Raw genomic sequence first — 21536 nt, 5'->3', positions numbered from 1 at the left:
AATCTCTTGAATTTTAGATCAAACACACAACTGTGAGTTCAGACTTTTAATTTGGTTGATTTATGAAAGAGGAAACAATCCAAAATATATCAGGATAAAATGTTACACTCCTCAAAATCTACGCAAAATATTATAATAGAAAATTTATATGCAGAAACACAACCATAAAATGTAGGAAATAAAACTACAACGCAGTCAAGTTATTTGTAAAGTGACTTCTTTTTATTGATGGTCTCTCAAGCAAATGTTTAATGATCAACAGCTATGAATGAGAGACTGGTTTTCTCAGCTTGCTGCAACAAAATGAATACAAAGTTATAATATTAAGGGAAAGTTGTTTAATTTATCAGTCAATAAACTAGAGGGCATCCGATTTTACAAAAAAAATGCATTTATGTATGGATCATACCTATTTTAATTGTTCAGTCACTGTTCCACTTTAATTTGCACATGACTTGTCACTCGTACAAGTGTGTCTGTGTGTGTATGTCAGAGAAGCAGGTGTGATCACAGTGTGGGCCCCTATCTTTTCACAACCTCCATGGCCTCGGCTCGGCCTTTTCCTCTCCTCTCATCTTCCCTCTAACTTGTTCTTTCTTTCACTCCACGCTGAAATGCTCCTCCATGTGTTTGACCCCTTTTTTCATGGGGCCCCCCTTTTACTTTATGCTTCACCAACACCCCAGACACACACACACACACACACACACACACACACGCACACACACACACGCTCACACTCACACTCACACTCTCTCTCTCTCTCTCTCTCTCAATCACACTGATAGCACTGGTTCCAATTCCCTCCCCACTAAGTAGTGCTGCTGGGAAGCCGAATTGAAAAGGTGGAGTCGAGCCTATGAACCTTGAAAGAGTGGGAAGGAGAGAGGGGGCAGAGAGGAGAGGAAGGGGTGGTGGTGTAGATGGAAGGCTAAATGATATATGAAAAAAATGTGCAAGAGAAGAAAAAATTTCCTGCTTTGTCACTTTGGAAGTGATGTGTAAAGTTTTGTTTACACTCATGCAGTCAACTTATGAAGAGGCTGTACTTGGGCACTGGTGTGTCGTCAGCGTTCTGTAATTATGCTTGAATGCATTTCAGACCACAACTACAGATTTCTCGATCAAAATTTTTGCCCCCAAGATATTTAGTAATGGCCAATGCCATTCCTATGAATTAAGGCTGTTTGCATCTTACTTGTATTCTCCTGGATCACGTGTGCAGCGTGTTTAAAATACAATAAATAGGGCTGTCCAAGTAAATGTAGAGTGGAGAGGGAAGCTCGTAGGTGGCAAAGAAAGTTGGTAGTATTGAAAGACAATGTCCTACTGCCACCTTTTGAAACATCCACATTGCACAACATAAACTATAAATCTCTCTCCAGATCTGCAGCCAGTTCACTTGTTCATTTGGTTCTGCAATAAAAACTGCAGAAGGGTTGCATATCTTTCCAAACTCTTTTCAGACTTAAGTCCTTGTCTCCGTAGATCTACAACAAAGTAAATGCTCAGTTTTCAAGTATTTTCTTGCCTCAGTGACCAAGAGAGCAGCAGCTCATCATCTGAAAAGAGCCAACAAGAGAAGAGAAAGGAAAAAGAGGACGCTGACATTTCACCTCTCACTCTGTCCTTGTGTCTAATTAGGTTGTGTTGTTGCTTTAACCCGCTGGTTGGCTGATTGATTTGAGGTTGAGGGGGTTAATGAGGGCAACCCCCACCTTCACTGAAGTCTTTCTAACTTGTAAACCTGCTCAATAACGCACTGTCGACTTGTTAAAGTGCACGCACTCAAATAACATGCACACACTTCTAAAAATGCTCAGCATGATGCACCCCCTCCCCTAACTCCCCCACCCCCTCCAGCCCCATTGTTTCCCAGCTAACAATAGAGGCCCTCCAGAAGAAACCTTTTGTTGAAATGAAACACTTTAGTGTTGGACTAAATTGAGGAGGAGGAGGAAACGGTGGTAGGGGGAGTTTTGGCGGGGGTGGAGGTTGGGGGGATGTATGAAAAGTTAGTAGTAGGGGGTTACTGAGTCGTTAGCATTTTTTTTTTTCATAATTGGCGCTGTTCTGTAGCTCCCTAATTAGCCTTTGATAATGAGTTGATAATGTAACCAATTAGGTCATTCGTCAGCCAAGTCAAGCCGACGACAAGTTTTTTTTCATCCCTCCCCCTTTTTTTTCTTCTTCCTGGGTCTTTGGCTCTTGATGTTGCTTGTTAATTAAATCAAATTGTGTGATAGCTGAATCTGATGCCGGCTCTTTTGTTCCCCAATGAGGGCTTGTACTGTTTCTTGTTAGATACGCTCGCAGTAAGGCAAGCTGTCGGGTTCACCCCCTATCTTCTTCTAGTATCTGACGCCAGGTTTGGCGGTGCTGGAGGAGGAGGAGGAGGTATTGCACATCTCTGGCAGTAAGCTCATTGTTGTCGCTTAGATGAGTAATTAGCACTGTTACAATGTTAAGTCCTTAACACCTTTCTGATAGAATTCAAACGCCAGACTTCTGGATAACAGGTGTCAGAAGATGAGCGTAAAACAAATGTGCTTGTGTCAAGGGATTATTCCTACTTATATATTTATTTTTTTATGTGTAACCCAGCCGTCATGACAGTATTTGAAACTATACCTTTTTAGCAACATAAAAAAATCAAAATGCAGTTACCTTATTAGTGTGGGACAAATGTTATTGCTGTATGTAATGTGACAAACCTGAGATATTTTCCAGGGACTACAACGAGTCTGCTTCAAAAGTAAGCAACATATATTATACCAGTCACTTGAAATCAAAAACAAAAGGCTGTGCCATACTCATTCACTAATCCTTGCATATTGACATTGAACCATTGCAGACACGCATATGACATGTTCTTGCTGTAACTGTAATTCACGGCCTTCTGAGTCAAATAAACTACATGGAGAATTTGACGTTATTATGTATACCATAAATATACACAGATTTAGGACTGTTTGTTGCGTTCCTGACATGGGGGATTGATAAATATTTTGGAACAAGCTGTGTAGGCTTTCTCACTGACTGAAATTACATGGCTTAATGTATTTTTTTTATTTATTTATCTCCACCCTGACTTTATTATTATTTTAGGTACTTGTACAAATGACACCATTCATTCATTCATTCATCTTCTGTAACCGCTTGTCCTGTGAAGAGTCGTGGGGGGGCTGGAGCCTGTCCCAGCTGTCACTGGGCGAGAGGCGTGGTACACCCTTAATTCTTGTTTAGATGTATTTATTATTATTTGGTTAGTTAACAGCTACAGTGTACAAAATATTTCTCATTACTGATGACCAGACATCACTTACGATGCTTTTTCCTTTTCAGGTGTGTTTTTTGAGGAAAAACTCGTTGAGTAGTTGGTTTAATGTGACTCAGGACGCATTGGGTGTTCACACTACCAAAGGAATGTAGTCAAATGTGACCCAGACCACCTCCAAATGTGATCAGAGTTCAGAGCCCTCAAATGCGCCCTGTGTGTGTTCACACCTGTATATCAGATTGGTCAGGGCTGATTTTAAGGTCTAAACGTGGCCTTAGAATCAGACAAAACCAACTGAAATAGTCCAGTATAGTGTGATGCTGTATGTTCTCTAGAGGTCAGAAAGCCCTTGGACCTAATCTGTTGACTGCTTGCACGTAGCAGTTTTTCATCGGCCGTTTTCTTTTCACCAGATGTACATCTTATTGGGTCTCTATGTAAAGGGTTCCCAATTTTTTTCTGAATGGCTGGCAGTGGGAGCCACCATGACTGAAGAGGAAACATTATGAGGTGTGGATGTATTCCACGCAAATCGACACATTTATTTACTCAGTGTCATTGTAGTTATATTGCAAGTAGGACAAGGGATAATTCTCTACAGGCAGAATCAGACCTAATAGATACGCATGCAGTATACCCAGGTCATTTTTGTATCATTACCTCTGTACCTTGTACAGTTGTTTCCTGTTGTGTGGAAAATATGGAAAGGCACTGTTGAAAATGTACTAGTAAGAAAATAGCTAGAAAAGGCATTGAAAATTACAGAATAATTAAACATTACAGCAGCAGATGTAATCACTTGACTGACATGATTGCGTGTACAAAAATCCTTCAGTCTGTGCGCTTGTGAATTTCTTTTATCGTCTAAAATAAATGCAGTTCACACTGTATGCTCATATATGTGCTACCCATCGATCCTGTTTGACAGGAATCCACAGCCAACGCCGTCAGACTGCAAACACACATACATGAGCTCGTCTGTTAATGTGCTGTAAGCGCTGCAGTGTGCCAGTTAAACTAATCCCTCATTTATTTGGAGGTAACCCAAATATCAGTCAATATCGGGCTCTTAGTGTCCGCCACCTCCCTCCCCTCTACTCCCCAAAAATGGCCCACTAAAATGCCCCTCTTTATCAGCGCGTTTAGCTGGCTCGCTGCAACCCCTAAAGCTCTTATATAAATAAGATTAGTGTCGCGTTTGAGCGTTGGGGAATAAGAGGTGTAATATCTGATGGTTTTATATGCAGTATTATTGTTATCCCTTCTTAGTCGGGTTGATACTCCTCTCTCTCTTTCTCTCTCCCTAGTCCTCTCTCGCTCACATTTGTTCAGTCGCATATTCCTTCTCTGGGTCTCTTTCTCCAGATTCAGACACTATTATGAGGAGCTAAGCTGGAATAAAGCGCCCCGGCATCAAATGTTCATATTGTTCTGTTCTGTCTGTCACACACAATCTCTCTCCTTGTTGTGAATTTGCCTTCCTCTCGCCTTTTATGTCTTGTTCCTCCTCTCCTCCTCTTTCTGCAGTCTTCTCTCTTCTTCTTTCTCAATCATTCAATCACCCTCTCCCTCATTTCACTCCACTCTTCTCCTCCTTGCCTCTTTAATCTTCTGCTGCTCTGTTTGTTATCAATTAAGACGCCTCACTCATATCTAATTGAGGGGCCATGTCCTTGTTCACAGGGGCTGAATTAGCCACCTCGGTCCTGGGAGCCGATTTAGGCTCTTTTGAGGCCATTTTGTTGTCGGCCATTTTCACATTTCCTCCTAACTCTTCGCCACAGAGGGCAGGCACCACACTATAATTACCCAATCTGTTCCCATTCATACACTTCAATTTCAGCACCTCTCTCTCACTCATTCTCTTTTACACTCTCTCTCTCTGTGTCAGACTCAATCTCTCTCTGCTCCCCACCTCTTTTGGAGACGAGCACCCCCCTGTTTTTTTCCTCCAGGGTACAAAAGCAGGGTTACAATATGGGGGTATTAGGGCCGGGTGCAGGCTCAGTTGGGGGTTGGCTTTAGCCAGCTGAGAGTTATCCATGGCGAGCCCTGAGTCACGGCAGTGATGTCCTGTGATGTCGCTGAGGCGGAAGACTTTCCTTAACACGCTGTACCCTTTGATGGGCTCTCAGACCCTGCACTCAGCCTGGGGAAACCCTGCGACCCCGAGTAACACCTCCGTGGGTGCCAGGATGAGGGTTTGATTTCCTCTTAGTTCAATATGCACATCGGGCCCTTTCAGCACCATCCTGCTTCCTTGTAGGAGCGACACATTCACACTGAGCTGCCTTTATAGCCGTCACTGATTGAGTAACTGGGCCGTCATAGAGAGTGATGTTGGAGGATTCACACTACCAACCTTTTTACACAAGACCATTTAAATGGAAGGGTGTAAGGGAGCGAAGCAGACTCTTGACGTTTAACTTTCCACATTGATGTGGTAAAGATTTAATTTAGCTGTTAAATTTAAATTTAAGCTCCCCCAATTCTCTATTTACCAAATACATACTGCGTATAGACTTTACAGAAAATGAACCCTTATGAGATGCTGCTTTTGTTGTCAGTGGACAGAAAAATCACACTAACTTGCAGTTTACGAGTTCACAACCACATTAACAAAATATCTTCAACAACCAAAGAAAGAAAACAGTCAAATACAAGATCTCTCACGGGGGCTTTGCACTAAGTACAGTTACAGATATACATATAATACAGATACATACATACTTCACAGTAACTTCACTGTCAAACAAACTGGAAGTAATTTTTCCGAACCTGAAATATGAATACATACCTGTTCCTCTCCAGTTCTAATCACAGTAGTTTAAGCCTTTCCATTTAGCATTGTGGGAGAATATCTCAGTCAACAACACACCAAAAATACAAGCATTTTGTATTTATTATTTTTTTTTTACTATTTTTTGTATTTTTCTTAAGCAAATTAAGTAGATGATGAATTACGCTAAGCCTTGCTTGTGAGGAAGAGCATCTTAAAACAGGAACAAATGTCTGCTGCAGTGTGCTTATTAATGAATATATGGCATCCTCGAGCTTTAATTCAGCCACCCTCAGACATCATTTAGTCATATTATCTCTCCTTATGGCCGTGCGAGACTCAAACAGAGAGATACAGAGGATACACGCTGTTTCCAATATTGTCGCAGGCTGATAGAATAATATGCTCGGCTGGATATGTTTCTCCATAAAGAGAGAATACCAGCGCTTCTGAAAGGTGAACAGTCCCTCGCCTCCCCACTTTTGAAATGTGACAGATAACATCCTTCCTAGTTCAAAACCAGAAAGACGAGTGTGTGTGTATCTGAGTGTGTGTAGGTGGGGGGCGCAAGCAGGCTGATTTCAAAGTTTTTTGAGGAACCGGCATTTCATCCAAACCGGTGCTCTTTCTGATGTTGGGCTTCAAACGGCTCATTTTTTTCTATTTCATCTGTTTCTTCCTTCTCCCGCCAAAATACCGCTCTCCCACCCCTCCAAAAAAAAAAAAACCCATTGTCATCTGAGCCTAGATTCATTTTAGATTAACGTTCACGTTTCTTTCTCTCTTGCATTACCTTCAAAGGACCTCCATTATGTTGCCAGTGATAAGGGCGAGGTGGTGCTAGCGGACGTGGCCAAGAGGAAAGCTAATGAAATCGAGGCCCAGGCCGTCGCAGGTAAGAAAATAATCATCGTGTGTGCAACCAAAAAGACACCAAATGCGATTCGTTATTTTCCCCTCACATCTGAAACGGGAGGCGTGATAACCTCAGCAACTCACCCACTTTTCTCACATCTAACAGTGGGTATTTTCTCAGGCTCTAACCTTCGTTTAATAGCACTGAGGAGGATTAAATCAGATCATGTTTGACAGAAATACCCATGTAAAACTTGCATAACGTGTTAGTTTAACTATAGTACTGATTCAGAAAGTGAGATAATTTAACCCATTTTCCTACAATTAAGCATGAAGAGACTTCAATCTTTTCATAATCTCAATATCTGTGCTTCCAGGAGGGAAAATTACAGTTTCACCTGGCAATTTTTTTGATTCAGATTCTTCAGGATTAGGTTTTCTTTTGCCCCAAACTGAAGAAATAATGTAAAATGATGAGAAACAAAGTCCTTAATAACAGACTAATAAACTTCATTGCAGCAAAGTTTTTTTTTTTTTTTTTTTTTTTGAGAAACCAATGAAGGCCCATTTTTTCAGCCTGTTCTGCTGCCCTTTGACAAACACTCCTGAAAGCACATACCAGAGGGGATCAAGCCGAGTTCCTGATTACACACACACACACACACAAGTCCTTACCGAGGCTTCAAGGGCCAACGGGAGAGCAGAAAACATTCACATCTGTGAGGGAACTAGATGAACATGTCGAATGAGTCCTTCATTGGTGCTTAAAACACACCAGAAGGCAGTGTATACATGTGAATATCTGTGTGTGCGTGTGTGTGTACTCACAGACAACCAATTGAAGCCAGAGAAGTATTTAACTCCACTGTATAAGGTCAAACCCCTTAGGCTGAAGCGTCTGTGTGTTTGTCTGCGAATGAAAATGAGCATTTGTGTAACTGTGTGCTGTGTTTTTTTTTATTATTCCTAATGTGATGCACACTCCTCCTCATAAGCCTCTTAATTATGTCCTCGATGATTTACCTCCATCACCTGCAGCATGTCCTATCCTTGGACAACAGCTCTGCAGAGGAGGAAGGAGTTAAGGGACAGAGGAGAGGAAGAAAAAAGGAGGGATGACAGCAGGGAAAGGGGAAAAGATGGGTGGAAAGAAGGTGTTAATGATACAAGATTCTGTGAACCAGACAAAGAAGTATATTAAAATTGATCAATGCATCATTATTGAATGTCCTTATTTTAATTTCTTTTTTTTTTTTTTCTTTTTTTTTTTTAACACTTTATTTATGGTGTTTTTTCACAAAACGGATACATGTGTAGATTACCATGTGATATTTCACAATCAAAACACCAACCACAACAATTGACGCAACACCTAATAGACAAATACATACAAAGGAAAAACAAAACAAAACAAACAAACCCAAAAAATAAATAAATAAATAAATAAAACATAAGGGGTGCATCACTGTATAAGTACAATAGGTAAGTAGGATAGAGCAACAACAGTCTAAACATGAGGTATATGTTCACAGTTCCAGACCAGGTAAGGTATTCACATATTGTATAAAAGGGTCCCACGTTTTATAAAATTTGTGAACAGAGCCATTGAGAGTACATCTAATCTTCTCTAGCTTCATATTTAGCATGACGTCTCTAATCCATTGACTGCTTGTTGGAGGAATTGAATCCTTCCATTTAAAAAGAATGGCACGTCTAGCTAATAAGGAGAGAAAGGCAATGACCCTTTGCAGGTGTGCTGGGAGAGTGGACCCATCTGAACACGATGCAATACCAAAAATGACAGTTGTTGGAGAGGGCTCAATATCACTATTGTATGATTTGGAAATTGTGTCAAAAAAGGAATCCCAGAAAGGGGCCAATTTAGGACAAGACCATAGCATATGGTAGTTACTAGCAGGGGCCTGTTTGCACCTGTCACAAATGGGGTTTATTGTTGGAAATATTTTTGCTAGTCTAACTTTGGAAAAGTGCAGTCTATGAAGGACCTTAAATTGTATTAAAGCATGTCTAGAACAAATAGAAGATGAATGGACCCTAAGCAGAGCCATGTCCCATTCTTCATCTGAAAGTGGGACCCCCATATCACTTTCCCATTGCTCCCGAATATGAGATACAGAGGGACTGAGCGTATCCATTATCTGTGAATAAATCATTGACACCCTACCTTTTTTAAACAAATTCACCCTTAACAGGGAGTCAAGACAAGACAAAGGGGGAATGTTTGGGAAATTGGCAAATTTCTTACGCACAAAATCCCTGACTTGTAAGTAGCGGAAAAAGTGAGCATTGGTCAGCTCATATTTTGCAGACAGTTGTTCAAAGCTTGCAAAAGTATTTTCAATATATAAATCCCTAATGCTATGTATACCTTTGTCATGCCAGGTCTGGAAGCCTTTATCTAATAAAGATGGCTGGAAAAGGTGGTTGTTTACTATGGGAGAGTGGGAAGAGATGCTCTGGACACCCAAGCATTTTTTGAATTGTTTTAAAATATGTAATGACAGAGATACCATTACATTTCCACTCACATTATTAACTGTTGGTGGCAGGGATGCACAGAATAAAGCAGGGAGTGAGTGTGGACTGCTAGTGGCTCGTTCGATTTGAAGCCACGCAGGAGCTGTGCCACTCCAATCTTTCAACCATAGAGAGATAGCATTCAGATTTGCAGCCCAATAATATGAACGAAGGTTTGGTAAGGAAAGTCCACCACAAGTTTTTGGTCTCTCCAAAAATTCTTTCCTTATGCGTGCTGATTTATTATTCCAAATAAAAGGAGAGATATTAATTTATTTTTTAAGAGATGTCCCATCTCTTAACTTCTGCTCGCTGTTGGAGGTTATAGGAATCAAAGTCTTTGTCAGCTCCTCTGCAGATATTAGATTAAAAATGTCAATTTCTGGTGCTGGTCGACAACCTGTTCAAGTAGACTTTTTCATTTCATGCATCATTGTGCAAACTTTCAAGTGCTCTGATTCATTGTTTAATGTGTCAATAGATTATTTAACGTTGGCACAGACAAGAAGACTTCTGGTTCTGTAAGCTAATTTATAAGTATTTTGTGAGTATTTAATCGTTTATCTAACTAGTAATTAGCCATGACATTAACACAGATTCTCTCATTCTCTTGGCACCTGTCAGTGGGTGGGATATATTAGATGTTCCTGGTCTGTAGTGGGCAGTACCCAGCAAAAGTGATCAAAGGAAGGAAAAGATTTGCATAGCTGCCAACCAGTCAGGGTGACCTGTTCACTTTTGAAAGTGTTTACCATCAGAACTGGACCACAGAGGAGTGGAAGAAGGTGTTCTGGTCTGATGGATCACATGTATGGATTGTTGCGCGTGCATGGACCAATGCCACCAATATATGAATATATTTTACCTCTAGTTTCACATCTTACATAAGATTTTGTTTTTGTCCAGTTCTTCTCTGTCGTCATCCATTTTAAATCCAATCAGTTTTCAGGCCTGACGGCGCTCTCAGAGTTGGAGCTTCTTTGGATCTCCCGCACGTATGGAGATTTGTTGCGCGCAAAGACTCTTGCGAGACCACATCAAGATTTCTAATGAAAGGCTGCATGAAATCAGTCAGAAGATTTTATGAATCTTTCAAATCAAGATCGATTTGAATTGAATTATTTTAAACCCAGCTCTAATGCTGATTGAGTTCTTTTATATTTTTATCCAATACTTAAATTCACTGAAATGTCCACAAAACACAAACTGGCGAGGACGATATTTACGCCGTGTTACAGTCAGCAGTGATAATGGTTAAACCAATGCCTCTCTCTAAGTGTTTATGAGTACATTTGAGTGTGTGCATGCCTGCTGCCCATTTGTGTGTCAGTGTTCAGACAGAGCAGAAAAGCCAGGTCATAAATAATGTGTGGCTCGCTTCAAGCAGAGAGCTCTAGTGAACAAGTGTCTCGCTTTACAGACACACATCTACACAGCCTCTGGCATGGTCCTCACACGCTCTCACACATCAGCAGCACACACACGTGTTCATGAAACAGGACCTGTGCTAATGTGAAGTTTAGGTGCAAACACAAATAGTATTTTTTAAATATTTGTTCTCGGCCAGTCCTGTGCACATGCAAATAGGTAACGTTTAGAAGACAGACTTCAGTCTAAACCTGCAGCCGTTACTGTAGGCTTGCATAAAACTGGGAGTCCGCGTGTGAGTCCCTCTGCGTTAACCAAACAAAGCCTTTCACATGCATTTCAGACACATGTTCCCACGGTGCAGCTAATGTCCTGAACTGTCAGAAATTCAGGTTGAACACCCAAGAGGCTGAAATTAGTTTGTTCTCAGTCGCAGTCACACAGTGCAGATCAAGTTCAGCCAGGGCCTCCAAGACATACTGTACATGTTTGTGTAAATATGTGTACTGTTGGGTGTGACCCAAGGAACAGTTCTCTTCGCATAAATGGAACATTTTTGGTAAACAGCTGTTAAAGAGATATTTGAAAGCAGACAGTATTGTTCATATAAAGCAGACCATGAAATCTGAACTTGTATTAATTATGTCAGCATTGTTAACAGACAAAGGTGCACCTAAATTACATGTAAACTTATTTTTCACCCCTGGATTAGGTTCGATTTCCTACAGCTTCATACTGTTTAAATCCAGAATAACAGACAAATAACAGTAATAACAGTTATTAGTCTGTTAACAATAACAGTACTATTGATACTTGATTAGTCTTGTTGACCTGCTTCTCTCCTGTCAACACTACCACTGAATAGCTGAATTATTTCTCATTTATGTCATGTTAAGATGATGCCACAGTAATGCCTGTACTTTCTGCTTTTGCAATAGGTGCTACACTTATTATCTGATGCTACTTAGTTTGAATTCAGCTTTATCAGAGTTTGTTTATATTGTAAAATTGCTGTATCCCTTATTTAAAGGCTCACATAAGCCTATGTGAGAGTATGTACAGAGAGACATTTGAATCTCTTTCATGCTTTTACTCGTATATTGTCTAGTTTTATTTCCTGTTCTGTTACAAACCCACCTCCAGATAAGAGTTGGCGTAAACCAACATGCACTTTGCAGGCGTGCATGTTGGCTCCACTGTGAGTTAACCATAACACCCTTCCCTAAGAGTTTTGCTTGCATCTTCTCAGAAGCCTAATTCCAGCTTAAATCAGAGGTGGAGGAGTTTAGACACACGTGGGAGCTCTGAGTAGAGATGCTGAAAAGAGCCTGTGGAGGGGATAGAAGCATCAGATCAGGATGACTTCTTGTAGAGGTTTTCTGGAAGCATCCATTTAAGGCCAGCTGACCTAAGGGAAGAACCAAACTACTCTGGAGAGATTATATATCCTGTTGCTGGCTCAACGTGCACATCACTAATGTGTGTATATGGCAGAAGATGGATTGAAGAATGGAAGAATTGCCCTTAAACAGAGATTTTCACGTTTTTATACCAATGGACTTGGTGTACCAGACTCACATTCTGATAAGAACTGAGTCTAATGCGGTATGGATGGATAGTCCTACAGCCAATCACAATTTCAACTCCACGTTGCTTGTTGCGGTTCCTCTTTTGTCCACCACCACATAAAGCCCAAACGGGCTCAGCAGATCTTTACCGAAGCATTATCGGTTCTCAACGGAGATACTCCAGACCAACTTTCCGCCAGAAACATTTTGTGGTCGGGGAAGCTGGGCTGTCTCTCAGGCTAACAAAGAACTCAGTCACTGACCAGCTCTTGTGGAGCTGAAGGGTATATATGCCATGCTCAATGGCAGCTAGTTGCCAGAGAGACAAAAAAGCAGCGACCACACAGAATTCTCCTTTGTGTTGATTCACACGAACAATATGAATTAATGTGTTAACTGAGGAGATTCACACATTCTTTTGGTGGATTTAGTTTGACCGATGAATAAAGTCATATCTTTGTTTTTGGCGTTTAGACAGGCATGGAGAGGTATCGGTCTTTACATTTAAAGCTGTATTTATGCTTCTGTGATCTATGCTATAGGTACAGCGTAGCTTGACGTGCACCTTACCCCGAAAATGTAGCTACATGTTGCAGCAACATTTATTAACTGAGTGAATGTGTGATCTCACAACTGTCGTCCCTTGGCTGGGTTAGCCTTTAAACCATTCATGTGATTTAAACCATAAATTAAACCGCTTTCATACCTTGAATTAACTACACATACCTGACTGAAAAGACACGAAATAAAAAGACAGGAGTGAAAACCGCTCATCTAGGCCTTTGCCACCCTGAGATATTTCATTTCGCTTTAAAATAAATAGTACAAAGGAGATGATTTGCATTTGAAAGAATAAACACTGGAAAGACCAACACATCTCATGCTATTGTTTGGCCGATTTTTCACTTGTTTTCTTAAAATAAAAAATGACTCCATGCCGAAGAGAGTGGCTGTTTGAGGTGGATGTCAGTCTCAGGCTTGGAATCAAATTTCTATGCATCTCTTCTCACATTTCCGTGTAGCCGTTGTAAATCCAGATGAACAGAGATGCTGCTGTCGCTTGTATACACACGTAAACGCACAATAGAGAACACACATTTCAGCTTAGAAATGGTCCCTTTTATAACAGCATTGGAAATCGCTTATAGCTGTCTGGCTGACAAGTGTGCTGATTTGGATAGATACGGCATTGTGAGAGGCAGAGTAGCGAACAAGTGCGAGGGAAGCTCTCTTTCTCTTCCTCTCTATCTCTTTTCCCTTTGAGTAGCGTTTTGCCAAGAGGAGAAGCCAAGTTGGTTTCCCGATCATTCTGTCTCCCCCTTACAAAGGCTGATGTGACTGCGGGGCCTTTCAATGGGCAGAGAGACGAGAGCTTTATCTGAAGATCCACTTCTCCTCCTCCTCTGCCTCTTTTCTTGGTCGTTTTGGTGAAAGCCTGTTAGCTCCGGTATGTGTTGGAAAGGAACGTGGTGTTTGTTTGTTTCTGTTCTCTGCTCTGTTGGCTGCCTTGCTCGCTCATCCTCCATTACTGTTTGACTCGTTGTCTCAATTCAGAAACTTTAGCAAAGGAAACAAGACGGTCAAGGTGTGACATCCAAATTGACAAAAACCCACACTCATTTGGAGAAGATGTTTCTTTAAATCTTTGACATATATTACAGACAGAGATTAGACAAAATATCTGCACACTATACTAAAAGGTGCCAATAATGCTATAGAGAAAAGTAACAGACTTAAGCTTGGAATACTCCTATACTATCCATCATAGCCTACACAAGAAGCCTACACCAATGTAAGAATTTATACTTGTGTGCTGGTGTGTCGGCATGTTTTATGTAATTATACTGCTAAAATGCTAATCGGCTGTGGTGTTTCTATGCTGCTATGTTGACTCTCTTTTTCTGCTTCTAGATAATAGCGGCTTACATTTTAGTTGCAACAACTGATTCACCACAATGTAGAGCCGCAGTAGATGGCAACGTCAGTCATTCTTTTTCTCCATTTTCCAGTAAATGAATTAAAACTCTTTCATATCCTTATCTTTGTGTGTGTGTCTCCTAGAAGATCTTCTGAGGGCCCGAAATGATGTGCATGGTTCCACATCACACGTGAACACCTCCACAACACAGTGAGTTGCCTGTGCTGACTGTATGTAGCATGTTGCGTGTTGAATCTTTGTATTGTCACGTTACTATACACTTTAAACCTGCAGTAATAGAGTTGTGGAAACAGCCTGTGAACACACCACTGACATTTTAAGTTTCAACATTTACTTATTTACATATCCGGCAGCGACACAAATGTTTGTTTGTCATCTGGAGTCAGTTCAATATCAACTCTCTTCTACCTCTGTTTTTGCCAACTCCTGAAAAAGCATGGCAATTAAATTCTCCATTATGTTCAGCAATGTTCCCTCTAATTTTTCATGTGTCTGGGCATACACAAAAACTCTGTGAGTACACTGTGGACCACTGTGAGCAACATCACACGTGCACGCTGGGGCCACACACCAGTATCACACCTGTCCAAAACCTGAGATCATAGCAAGTTACATAGTTTATCAAAAGAATCCCATTATAGCAGTAATTTTTTACCTATATATTATATTCATCTATTTATTGCGCATAGTGCTGTCTGTGATGTGTGTGTGTTGCTTGTATGTCTTTATGCCACTGTCAAAGACAATTTTCCATTTTATGTAAGTTTTATGGACATTAAAGAAGTCTAAGTCTAACTGTATAAATGAATATAAAACAATAGAAAGCAGAACATTCCTCTTGTAATAGCGCAATAAGAAAAGTTCAAACAGAAAGTTTGAGGAAAAGTTGTAGCTTTGTTGTCTTCTGGTATCTTCTTCACAAGCAACAGTACCTCGACCAATGAGATGAGCAGGATTCCCGCTGTCAGCTTATTGGTCACAGTTTACCGTAAATGTTCCTATAAAGCGCCTTGTTACTCATTAATTACATTGACATTTTACACGCTACTTTTGATTCTCACGGTAATACGGGACAAAGTGCGTCCTGTTTCAGCTCAATACGGGACGCGTACTTTTGTTTCTAAATACGGAACGATTCTGTTTTTCAAGGGACTGTTGGCAACCCCAAGTTTTGCAGAGCAGACCTTTCTCTCTCGAAAAAGAAAAATCTTACCCAGTGTCACCGCTGGTTCTTTGTTTGCACACACTCCGACAGCCATTCCATCTTAAAAGAACCACATTTAATTTTTACTTTGTCTTGGTGAGTGGATGCGCCACTGCCTTAACTCCGCCGCACTGTTAGCTAACCTGCAAAACACCGGCGCCGCGGTGGATATGGGGGGGCACGTACTGTCATGATTGGCAGCGTAAGTGAACCGCATCATACCATTGGCTGGACAGCTGTCACTCACTGAGTTACATTGCAAAATGGTACATAAACAAATAATTTACTTGTTTAATTTATTTACAGTTCATGTTGGATTTTTTTATGCGCTGCATAGATTTTCTTGTGCGCGGAGAACGTGCGAGCAGTGCGCGATTGCGCAAGCGCGCAGCTTAGAGGGAACATTGATGTTCAGTCACTATTTTGTAACTGTTTCAGTCTTTGGTTTGGTGCTAAGCTGATGTTGTAGGTAGGTCTGTAGACCTTTTTATCCCTGAAAATGACACTATTACTATTACAGCCACTAATACAGAACAGGTTCTGTTACAGTTTATGCACCTGATTTGAAATTGTTTGGTGCATTTAGATAAAAAAAAAAAAACTATTTGGAACCCGTAAAGTTCCAAACCGGTTTTCTTTGACCTGAAGCATAAACCATGATATCATCAGTTGGCATGGTCATATTTTAAAGGGTGGAATCAGAGGATAGAGAAGCGACGCCCTATGTTGATTACAATGGTTCTGCTCAAACCTGATGGAAACCAGTTTTCTAGATAGCACCAAGCTTTCAAGAATCCTGAAAGAAACAAGTTCAAGAACCAGAAATGATTTGGTGGAAACATTGTGAGTCTGTAGAGTTTCTGACCATTAATAATTAAGTCTGTATTGGTTCCCTGTCATCCATATCATCATTATGGTATACCCAAAAGAACAAAGCTATGTGAGGAACATCTGTGGGTGGAAACTCGCATAAAGGCTTTCAGGCTGTGACTGAGTCATTTGGCCAAAGATGCTTTCGTACAATTCACATAAAATAATCGCCATGGGAGAGGACGGGTATGAGTAACACTGAAGTCTCTGCACATTAATGAGTCTGCAGGCCTTATTTGTAGTGAGTTAACTTTGTATTTAATGTGGCTATGATAAGAACTGCCAAAGGAAAACGTAAAAGGACATTAGTAGTCCAGTTTTAGATGTGCACCACCCACAAATTTTTCTTAGTAAAAACCTGAACACCCCACCACTGATTTAGACCTGAAGAAGCTTCATGGATGATGGTGAAACGTCAAGAAAACTCAAACCAAGTCCGGTTTCTATTTTTTGCTCAATTTTTGAATTTACCAAAACAATAAATTTGTGCATCCGACAGAAAAAACTCTACAGACGTCCCAGTACACTTTATCTTTTGCCAAGTTTTTTATTATGAAAGCATAGATTATAGCCTCTAAATACAAACTCAGCTTACTACAAATAAGGCCTCCAGACACATTAATGTGCAGAGGCTTCAGTGATACTCGTACATGTCCTCTCCCACAGCGATTCACCATTGTTTTTATAAGAATTGTATGAGAGCGTCTTTGGCCAAATGACCCAGCCATAGCCTGAAAGCCTTCGCACTGACATTTCAAATGTCAAAACCACATCAGTTCCGGGTCTTATGCTTCCAGCGATGTCAGGGTTGAACCCGGGGAGCAACGTTTAAAAACACCACTGTACACACACACACACACACAAATATAGCCATCCACGTCTACATTATTGTGGTTGGGGGAAAGTGATGGCGGGGCATTGCTTGTCATACCCCAACTAACATATTGGAGTATTTATATGGGATTTGTGTGCATTAGATAAAAAGGCGCGCTTGTTCTTTTCATCCTCATAGGCTTTTCATGGCTGTTTGACTGTAACACTGATGACTCTCTGCACTCCCCCACCTCCAACCCCTCCACTCTGCGTTTCTCTAAGCCCCCTCCATCCATCCCAAATCCCTTCCTATCGGCCAATTTAAACAAGCTGGGTCCAGAGAGAGAGAGAGAGAGGGTAAGAGACAGCGATGCTGTGTCCTAAGCTCTTTTTAAAAACAGTAAAAGGAACGAGAGGAGGAAAAAAAAGATTGCTAAAGAGGGTTAGGGCGATTTGGCAGCCAAAAGCCCGGTCGTACTACCTCAGGTCTTCCCCTGCACCGCTAACAGAGGCTAAGAAAGCAGATCCCCCAAACCTCCCCAAAGATAATGGCTACAGAGAGAAAGAGACAAAGCCTCTGCCTTTTTTTATTGCACAATTCCCCTCTCCTTTAGAACAATTTTTATATCGAACCCCCTCTTTGTAATCTGGTCTCCGATGAAGTTTCATTGTTTCTCATGTGAAGCCAATGACAGCTTAACCGAGATGGAGTAGGGGAGGCATTATAGCGCGGGCGTTTTCCCGTTTGGCTCGCTGAGAAAAGAGCAGAGGAAGAGAGGGAGGGCCAGGCACAATGGCAGTTTGGTGGCTCCTCGCAGATTCTCGCATTCCCCAAATCCGACTCTGTTCGCCGAGAAGTGAGAGAGAGAACGAGACGGAAATCTGGGAAGCGTCCCAACGTTCCTTTGATGGCTGCTGGCCTCTCTCGTTCATCACGTAGTCCTCTGCCTGTGGACTAAAGAGGATGGAGGCTCTTTTCTTTTTTCCCCGAGCCAAAGTTAATGTGATGCTAGTCAAGACGACAGGGTGCAACTACACTGATAATTAAACCATCATATATATATATATATATATGATGGTTTAATTATCAGTTTTGATTTTACTTGGTTTAGATTCATGTCCAAAGATCAAGACTCCAGCAGCACTTGTAGTAATTGGAACAACTTTATTAGACTGATGCATTTTGGCTGTGGCCTTCATCAGGGTCATGACTGTTTATTAAAACAACACAGTTAACAACATTAAGGTTACCCATCTTGACTGATCAGTAGTCAATTATCTGCCTGTACCACAAAAGAGAATGGGAAAATGAATTATTTTTTATCTTGTATTTGTCATATTCACAATGATTATAGACAATTTTGCGGTTGATTGATGGGGATCGTTGAAACTCAACAAGTCATGAAAAAAATTATCAATGGAAACACTAAAAACTGTTTACATGGGGAGTTGAAGAGAGAAGGAGCATCGAATCTTTTAGTATTCTGTGTTCAAGTTGATTTATTTTTTTTAAAGAGGAAACAATTTAAGTTTTGTTGCAAAGAAAATGTTAAAGTGTACATGACTAAAAGATTGGTTAAAGGGTGTACACACAGAAGGAGACTAGTAGTGATGTGACATCAAGATACCATGGACAACAAGAACAGCTAACTCCGTCCTTATAGTAATAATTCTGTAATATTTCTTCTTGTTTCACTCGTAAACATCTGAGGTGGGAAATATATAGTGTTACCTTGGCAAACAGAGCCTGGGACGTCCCCTAGCGCATATCAGCTATAAAGAGATGAACGACAGGTGAACCAGGCTTTAGACCAAATTCTCTGTTCACAACAACCCCAATAAAACACAGTGTCTCTTTTGCTCAAATGTGAAATAGTTTTTTTGTTTTTCATTTTTACATTTTTGCAATGCCCACTATGTGTCTGCTTTATTAAAATGTATTCTTGGTGAATTAAATCTCTAAAACCAACGTAGAAACTAGATGCAGCAGTTTAAAGATACTGACTATAGCTAAACAATCACACATTAAACTGTAACGTTTGCTACCCTTCAAAGTAAACTGATGAGCCAAGTCATTACAGTGATATATGTGAAGGTCCGGGATTTACAGAACTAGTTGTATATTATTAGAGAACGTTTGGTTCTTGTGGGAATCATATTAGAAGATTTTGGTCAGGAGTGAGGACCTGAGCCATGACTAGACTAGAGAGGAAAATGCCCATGTGGTGCTCCCAGATTGGAAGTGGTTCGAGGAAGGACAATCCATGAAATGGCAACATGGTGTGGAACAAATCTGATCAAACAACCCCCAGTTTATAGGCTTTAAAGAAACTGTTTGTGGTACTGTTGGGAACTTTCAGAGGTCTGGTAGAGTCCAGCTGTTTTGGAGAGTAATAGATGGAAGTGGTTACAGTGTTTTAGCTCACCTCGTTGTCATCTAGTGTCATTCAGCTTTTTCTCTTGTACTTGTTCAGTGCTGATGGAAGAGCCAATCAAATGAGACCACGAGCGGAGACCATAGAGGTGACCGTCAGCCCAGATGTGCTCAGGACTCTAAGACAAACAGGTATGTCTACAGAAGTTAAAGAACCATGGGATTATAAGAAAGCAGCAGTTAACCTGGAGATTACTGACTAGTCTTTAGAGAAATGTGGCAGTCATGACTCTTCGTGTGTATTTGAAGATATGTCTGTGAACTAAGAAGGACAACTGGACTTGTAGAGTTTGGGGTTTAAATAGGAACAACCCCACCTCCCCACCTGTCTTTTAGAACTGAAGAAACTACTTGGGTGAGTCTCGAAACTCAAGTAGCTCAAACTCCAAGTCCAGTTGTTCTTGTTTCAGCTTGTTTCTTTGTTATCCTTGAAGATGAACATAAACTGAAACTTGTGTTTTCATTTGAGGAGGAAAAGATAAAATGTGTCTGTACTTCACCTTTTTCTCCATTAAAGGTCATATAAATCTTATTTACACAATGGTATATAATTATTGCACATCCATCAAGGAGTTTTTTATCAGAAGAAATCTCAGTTTCTCATATTTTCTAGGTGGGAAATGGTATATCTTTATTTAATTTATTTCCTGTCCAAAGGTCATGACAAAACACAGCGTCCAGTTTTAGAATAAACCATGTGTTGTTTATTTTTCTCCACTTTAAATAAACTCAATCTCCATGTTACTATTAATTCTCCCAAACTACCTGCAAGGCAACAAATGCGTTCTCTGCTAAACAGCTGATAGGGGGAGTCAGCCCATTACAATAACTCACAGCTAATAATGTTCAGCTTGTCAGTTTCAGGGCCGCGTTTTAAGCCCTGCAGCAATTCTCCGGCGACATTCAGCCTGTTTTATTCTCTAAACGTAGCCTGAGTGCTCTGCTCTCTCCGTCTCAGATGTCTGAGATGACTAACTGGTCATTTAGGAAAAGCACCCATTAAGAAAACATCACTTCGTCGTCGTCTTCTTCGTTCCCCCCCCCCCTTCTCCTCTTTCCTTCTCTCTCCATTTTAGTAATTCCATTTTTCAGGTGATTAGCAATTGTCTTCGCACCAAATCGCTCTGTCATTTGATAATCCAGACTGTAGGCTATTGGAGGGAATTTGCATCCCCGTTTTAAATATCTGTATACGGCACGCCGGGGTTTTAATGTCAATCATAACCTTATTAACGCAGGGCTCAGAGCCAGAGAGATCACCATGAGTGACAACGGTTTACATTTGTTAAAAACTCAGAAAAAGGCGACGTGTCCGACCTACTGAGCGAGCATGTAACCTGTTCAGGCATTCAGCTGTGTGTGTTTATGAGCTGTAGGGCTGACGTTCGTGTGTGTGTGTGATTATGCACGTGTAAAGTTAGGTTGTTGTACTTGTACATGTGGTTTACATGATCGTCTAACCTTAAACATTTTGTTGTGCAGGAAGCACAGGAGGCGACACGGACGGAGTGAATGTGAGTTGATTGACTTGAATGAAACACTAATTTAGAGTTGACTGTCAATAGTCTATTAGTGTAATTACAGCATTGTACAACTATTCAAGAAAATTCTGCTTCACAAAATGTGTTTATTTGGAAACAGTTTACTCTCATTTCCAGTGTTTAGCATTGGGATAGCAATACACACTATATACACAGATTTAAGGACATTCATAATTTGGCAGTAGCTCAAACAACACCTATTATCTTTGTTTTATTACACTCAGGAGGCTCTGAATTTGTCTGCAGTTTTAATCTAGTCCATTAAAACTGATACTATAGATATATTTTCATATTTGCACACTTTAGCGTGATACCTCTGAATCTAGCACGCTTAATTTAATCAACAC

At 40.7% G+C, this 21536-nt stretch overlaps 1 protein-coding gene across 1 annotated transcript in view; it reads left to right on the top strand.

Annotated features, from left to right (window-relative positions):
* The window catches only part of wdpcp (WD repeat containing planar cell polarity effector), a 61238-nt gene that overhangs the window by 36094 nt on the left and 3608 nt on the right, over positions 1–21536 (top strand). Inside the window, exons 13-16 of the mRNA XM_084561270.1 lie at positions 6861–6954; positions 14450–14516; positions 19689–19780; positions 21131–21162. Coding sequence (XP_084417396.1) covers positions 6861–6954; positions 14450–14516; positions 19689–19780; positions 21131–21162 — 285 coding nt within the window. The remainder of the gene's footprint in view (positions 1–6860; positions 6955–14449; positions 14517–19688; positions 19781–21130; positions 21163–21536) is intronic.

Source organism: Chelon labrosus (genome assembly GCF_963514085.1).
Source record: "Chelon labrosus genome assembly, chromosome: 15".
Classification (NCBI taxonomy): domain Eukaryota; kingdom Metazoa; phylum Chordata; class Actinopteri; order Mugiliformes; family Mugilidae; genus Chelon; species Chelon labrosus.
The sequence above is the reverse complement of the archived record's forward strand: the minus strand, read 5'-3'. Positions and strand labels throughout refer to the sequence as shown.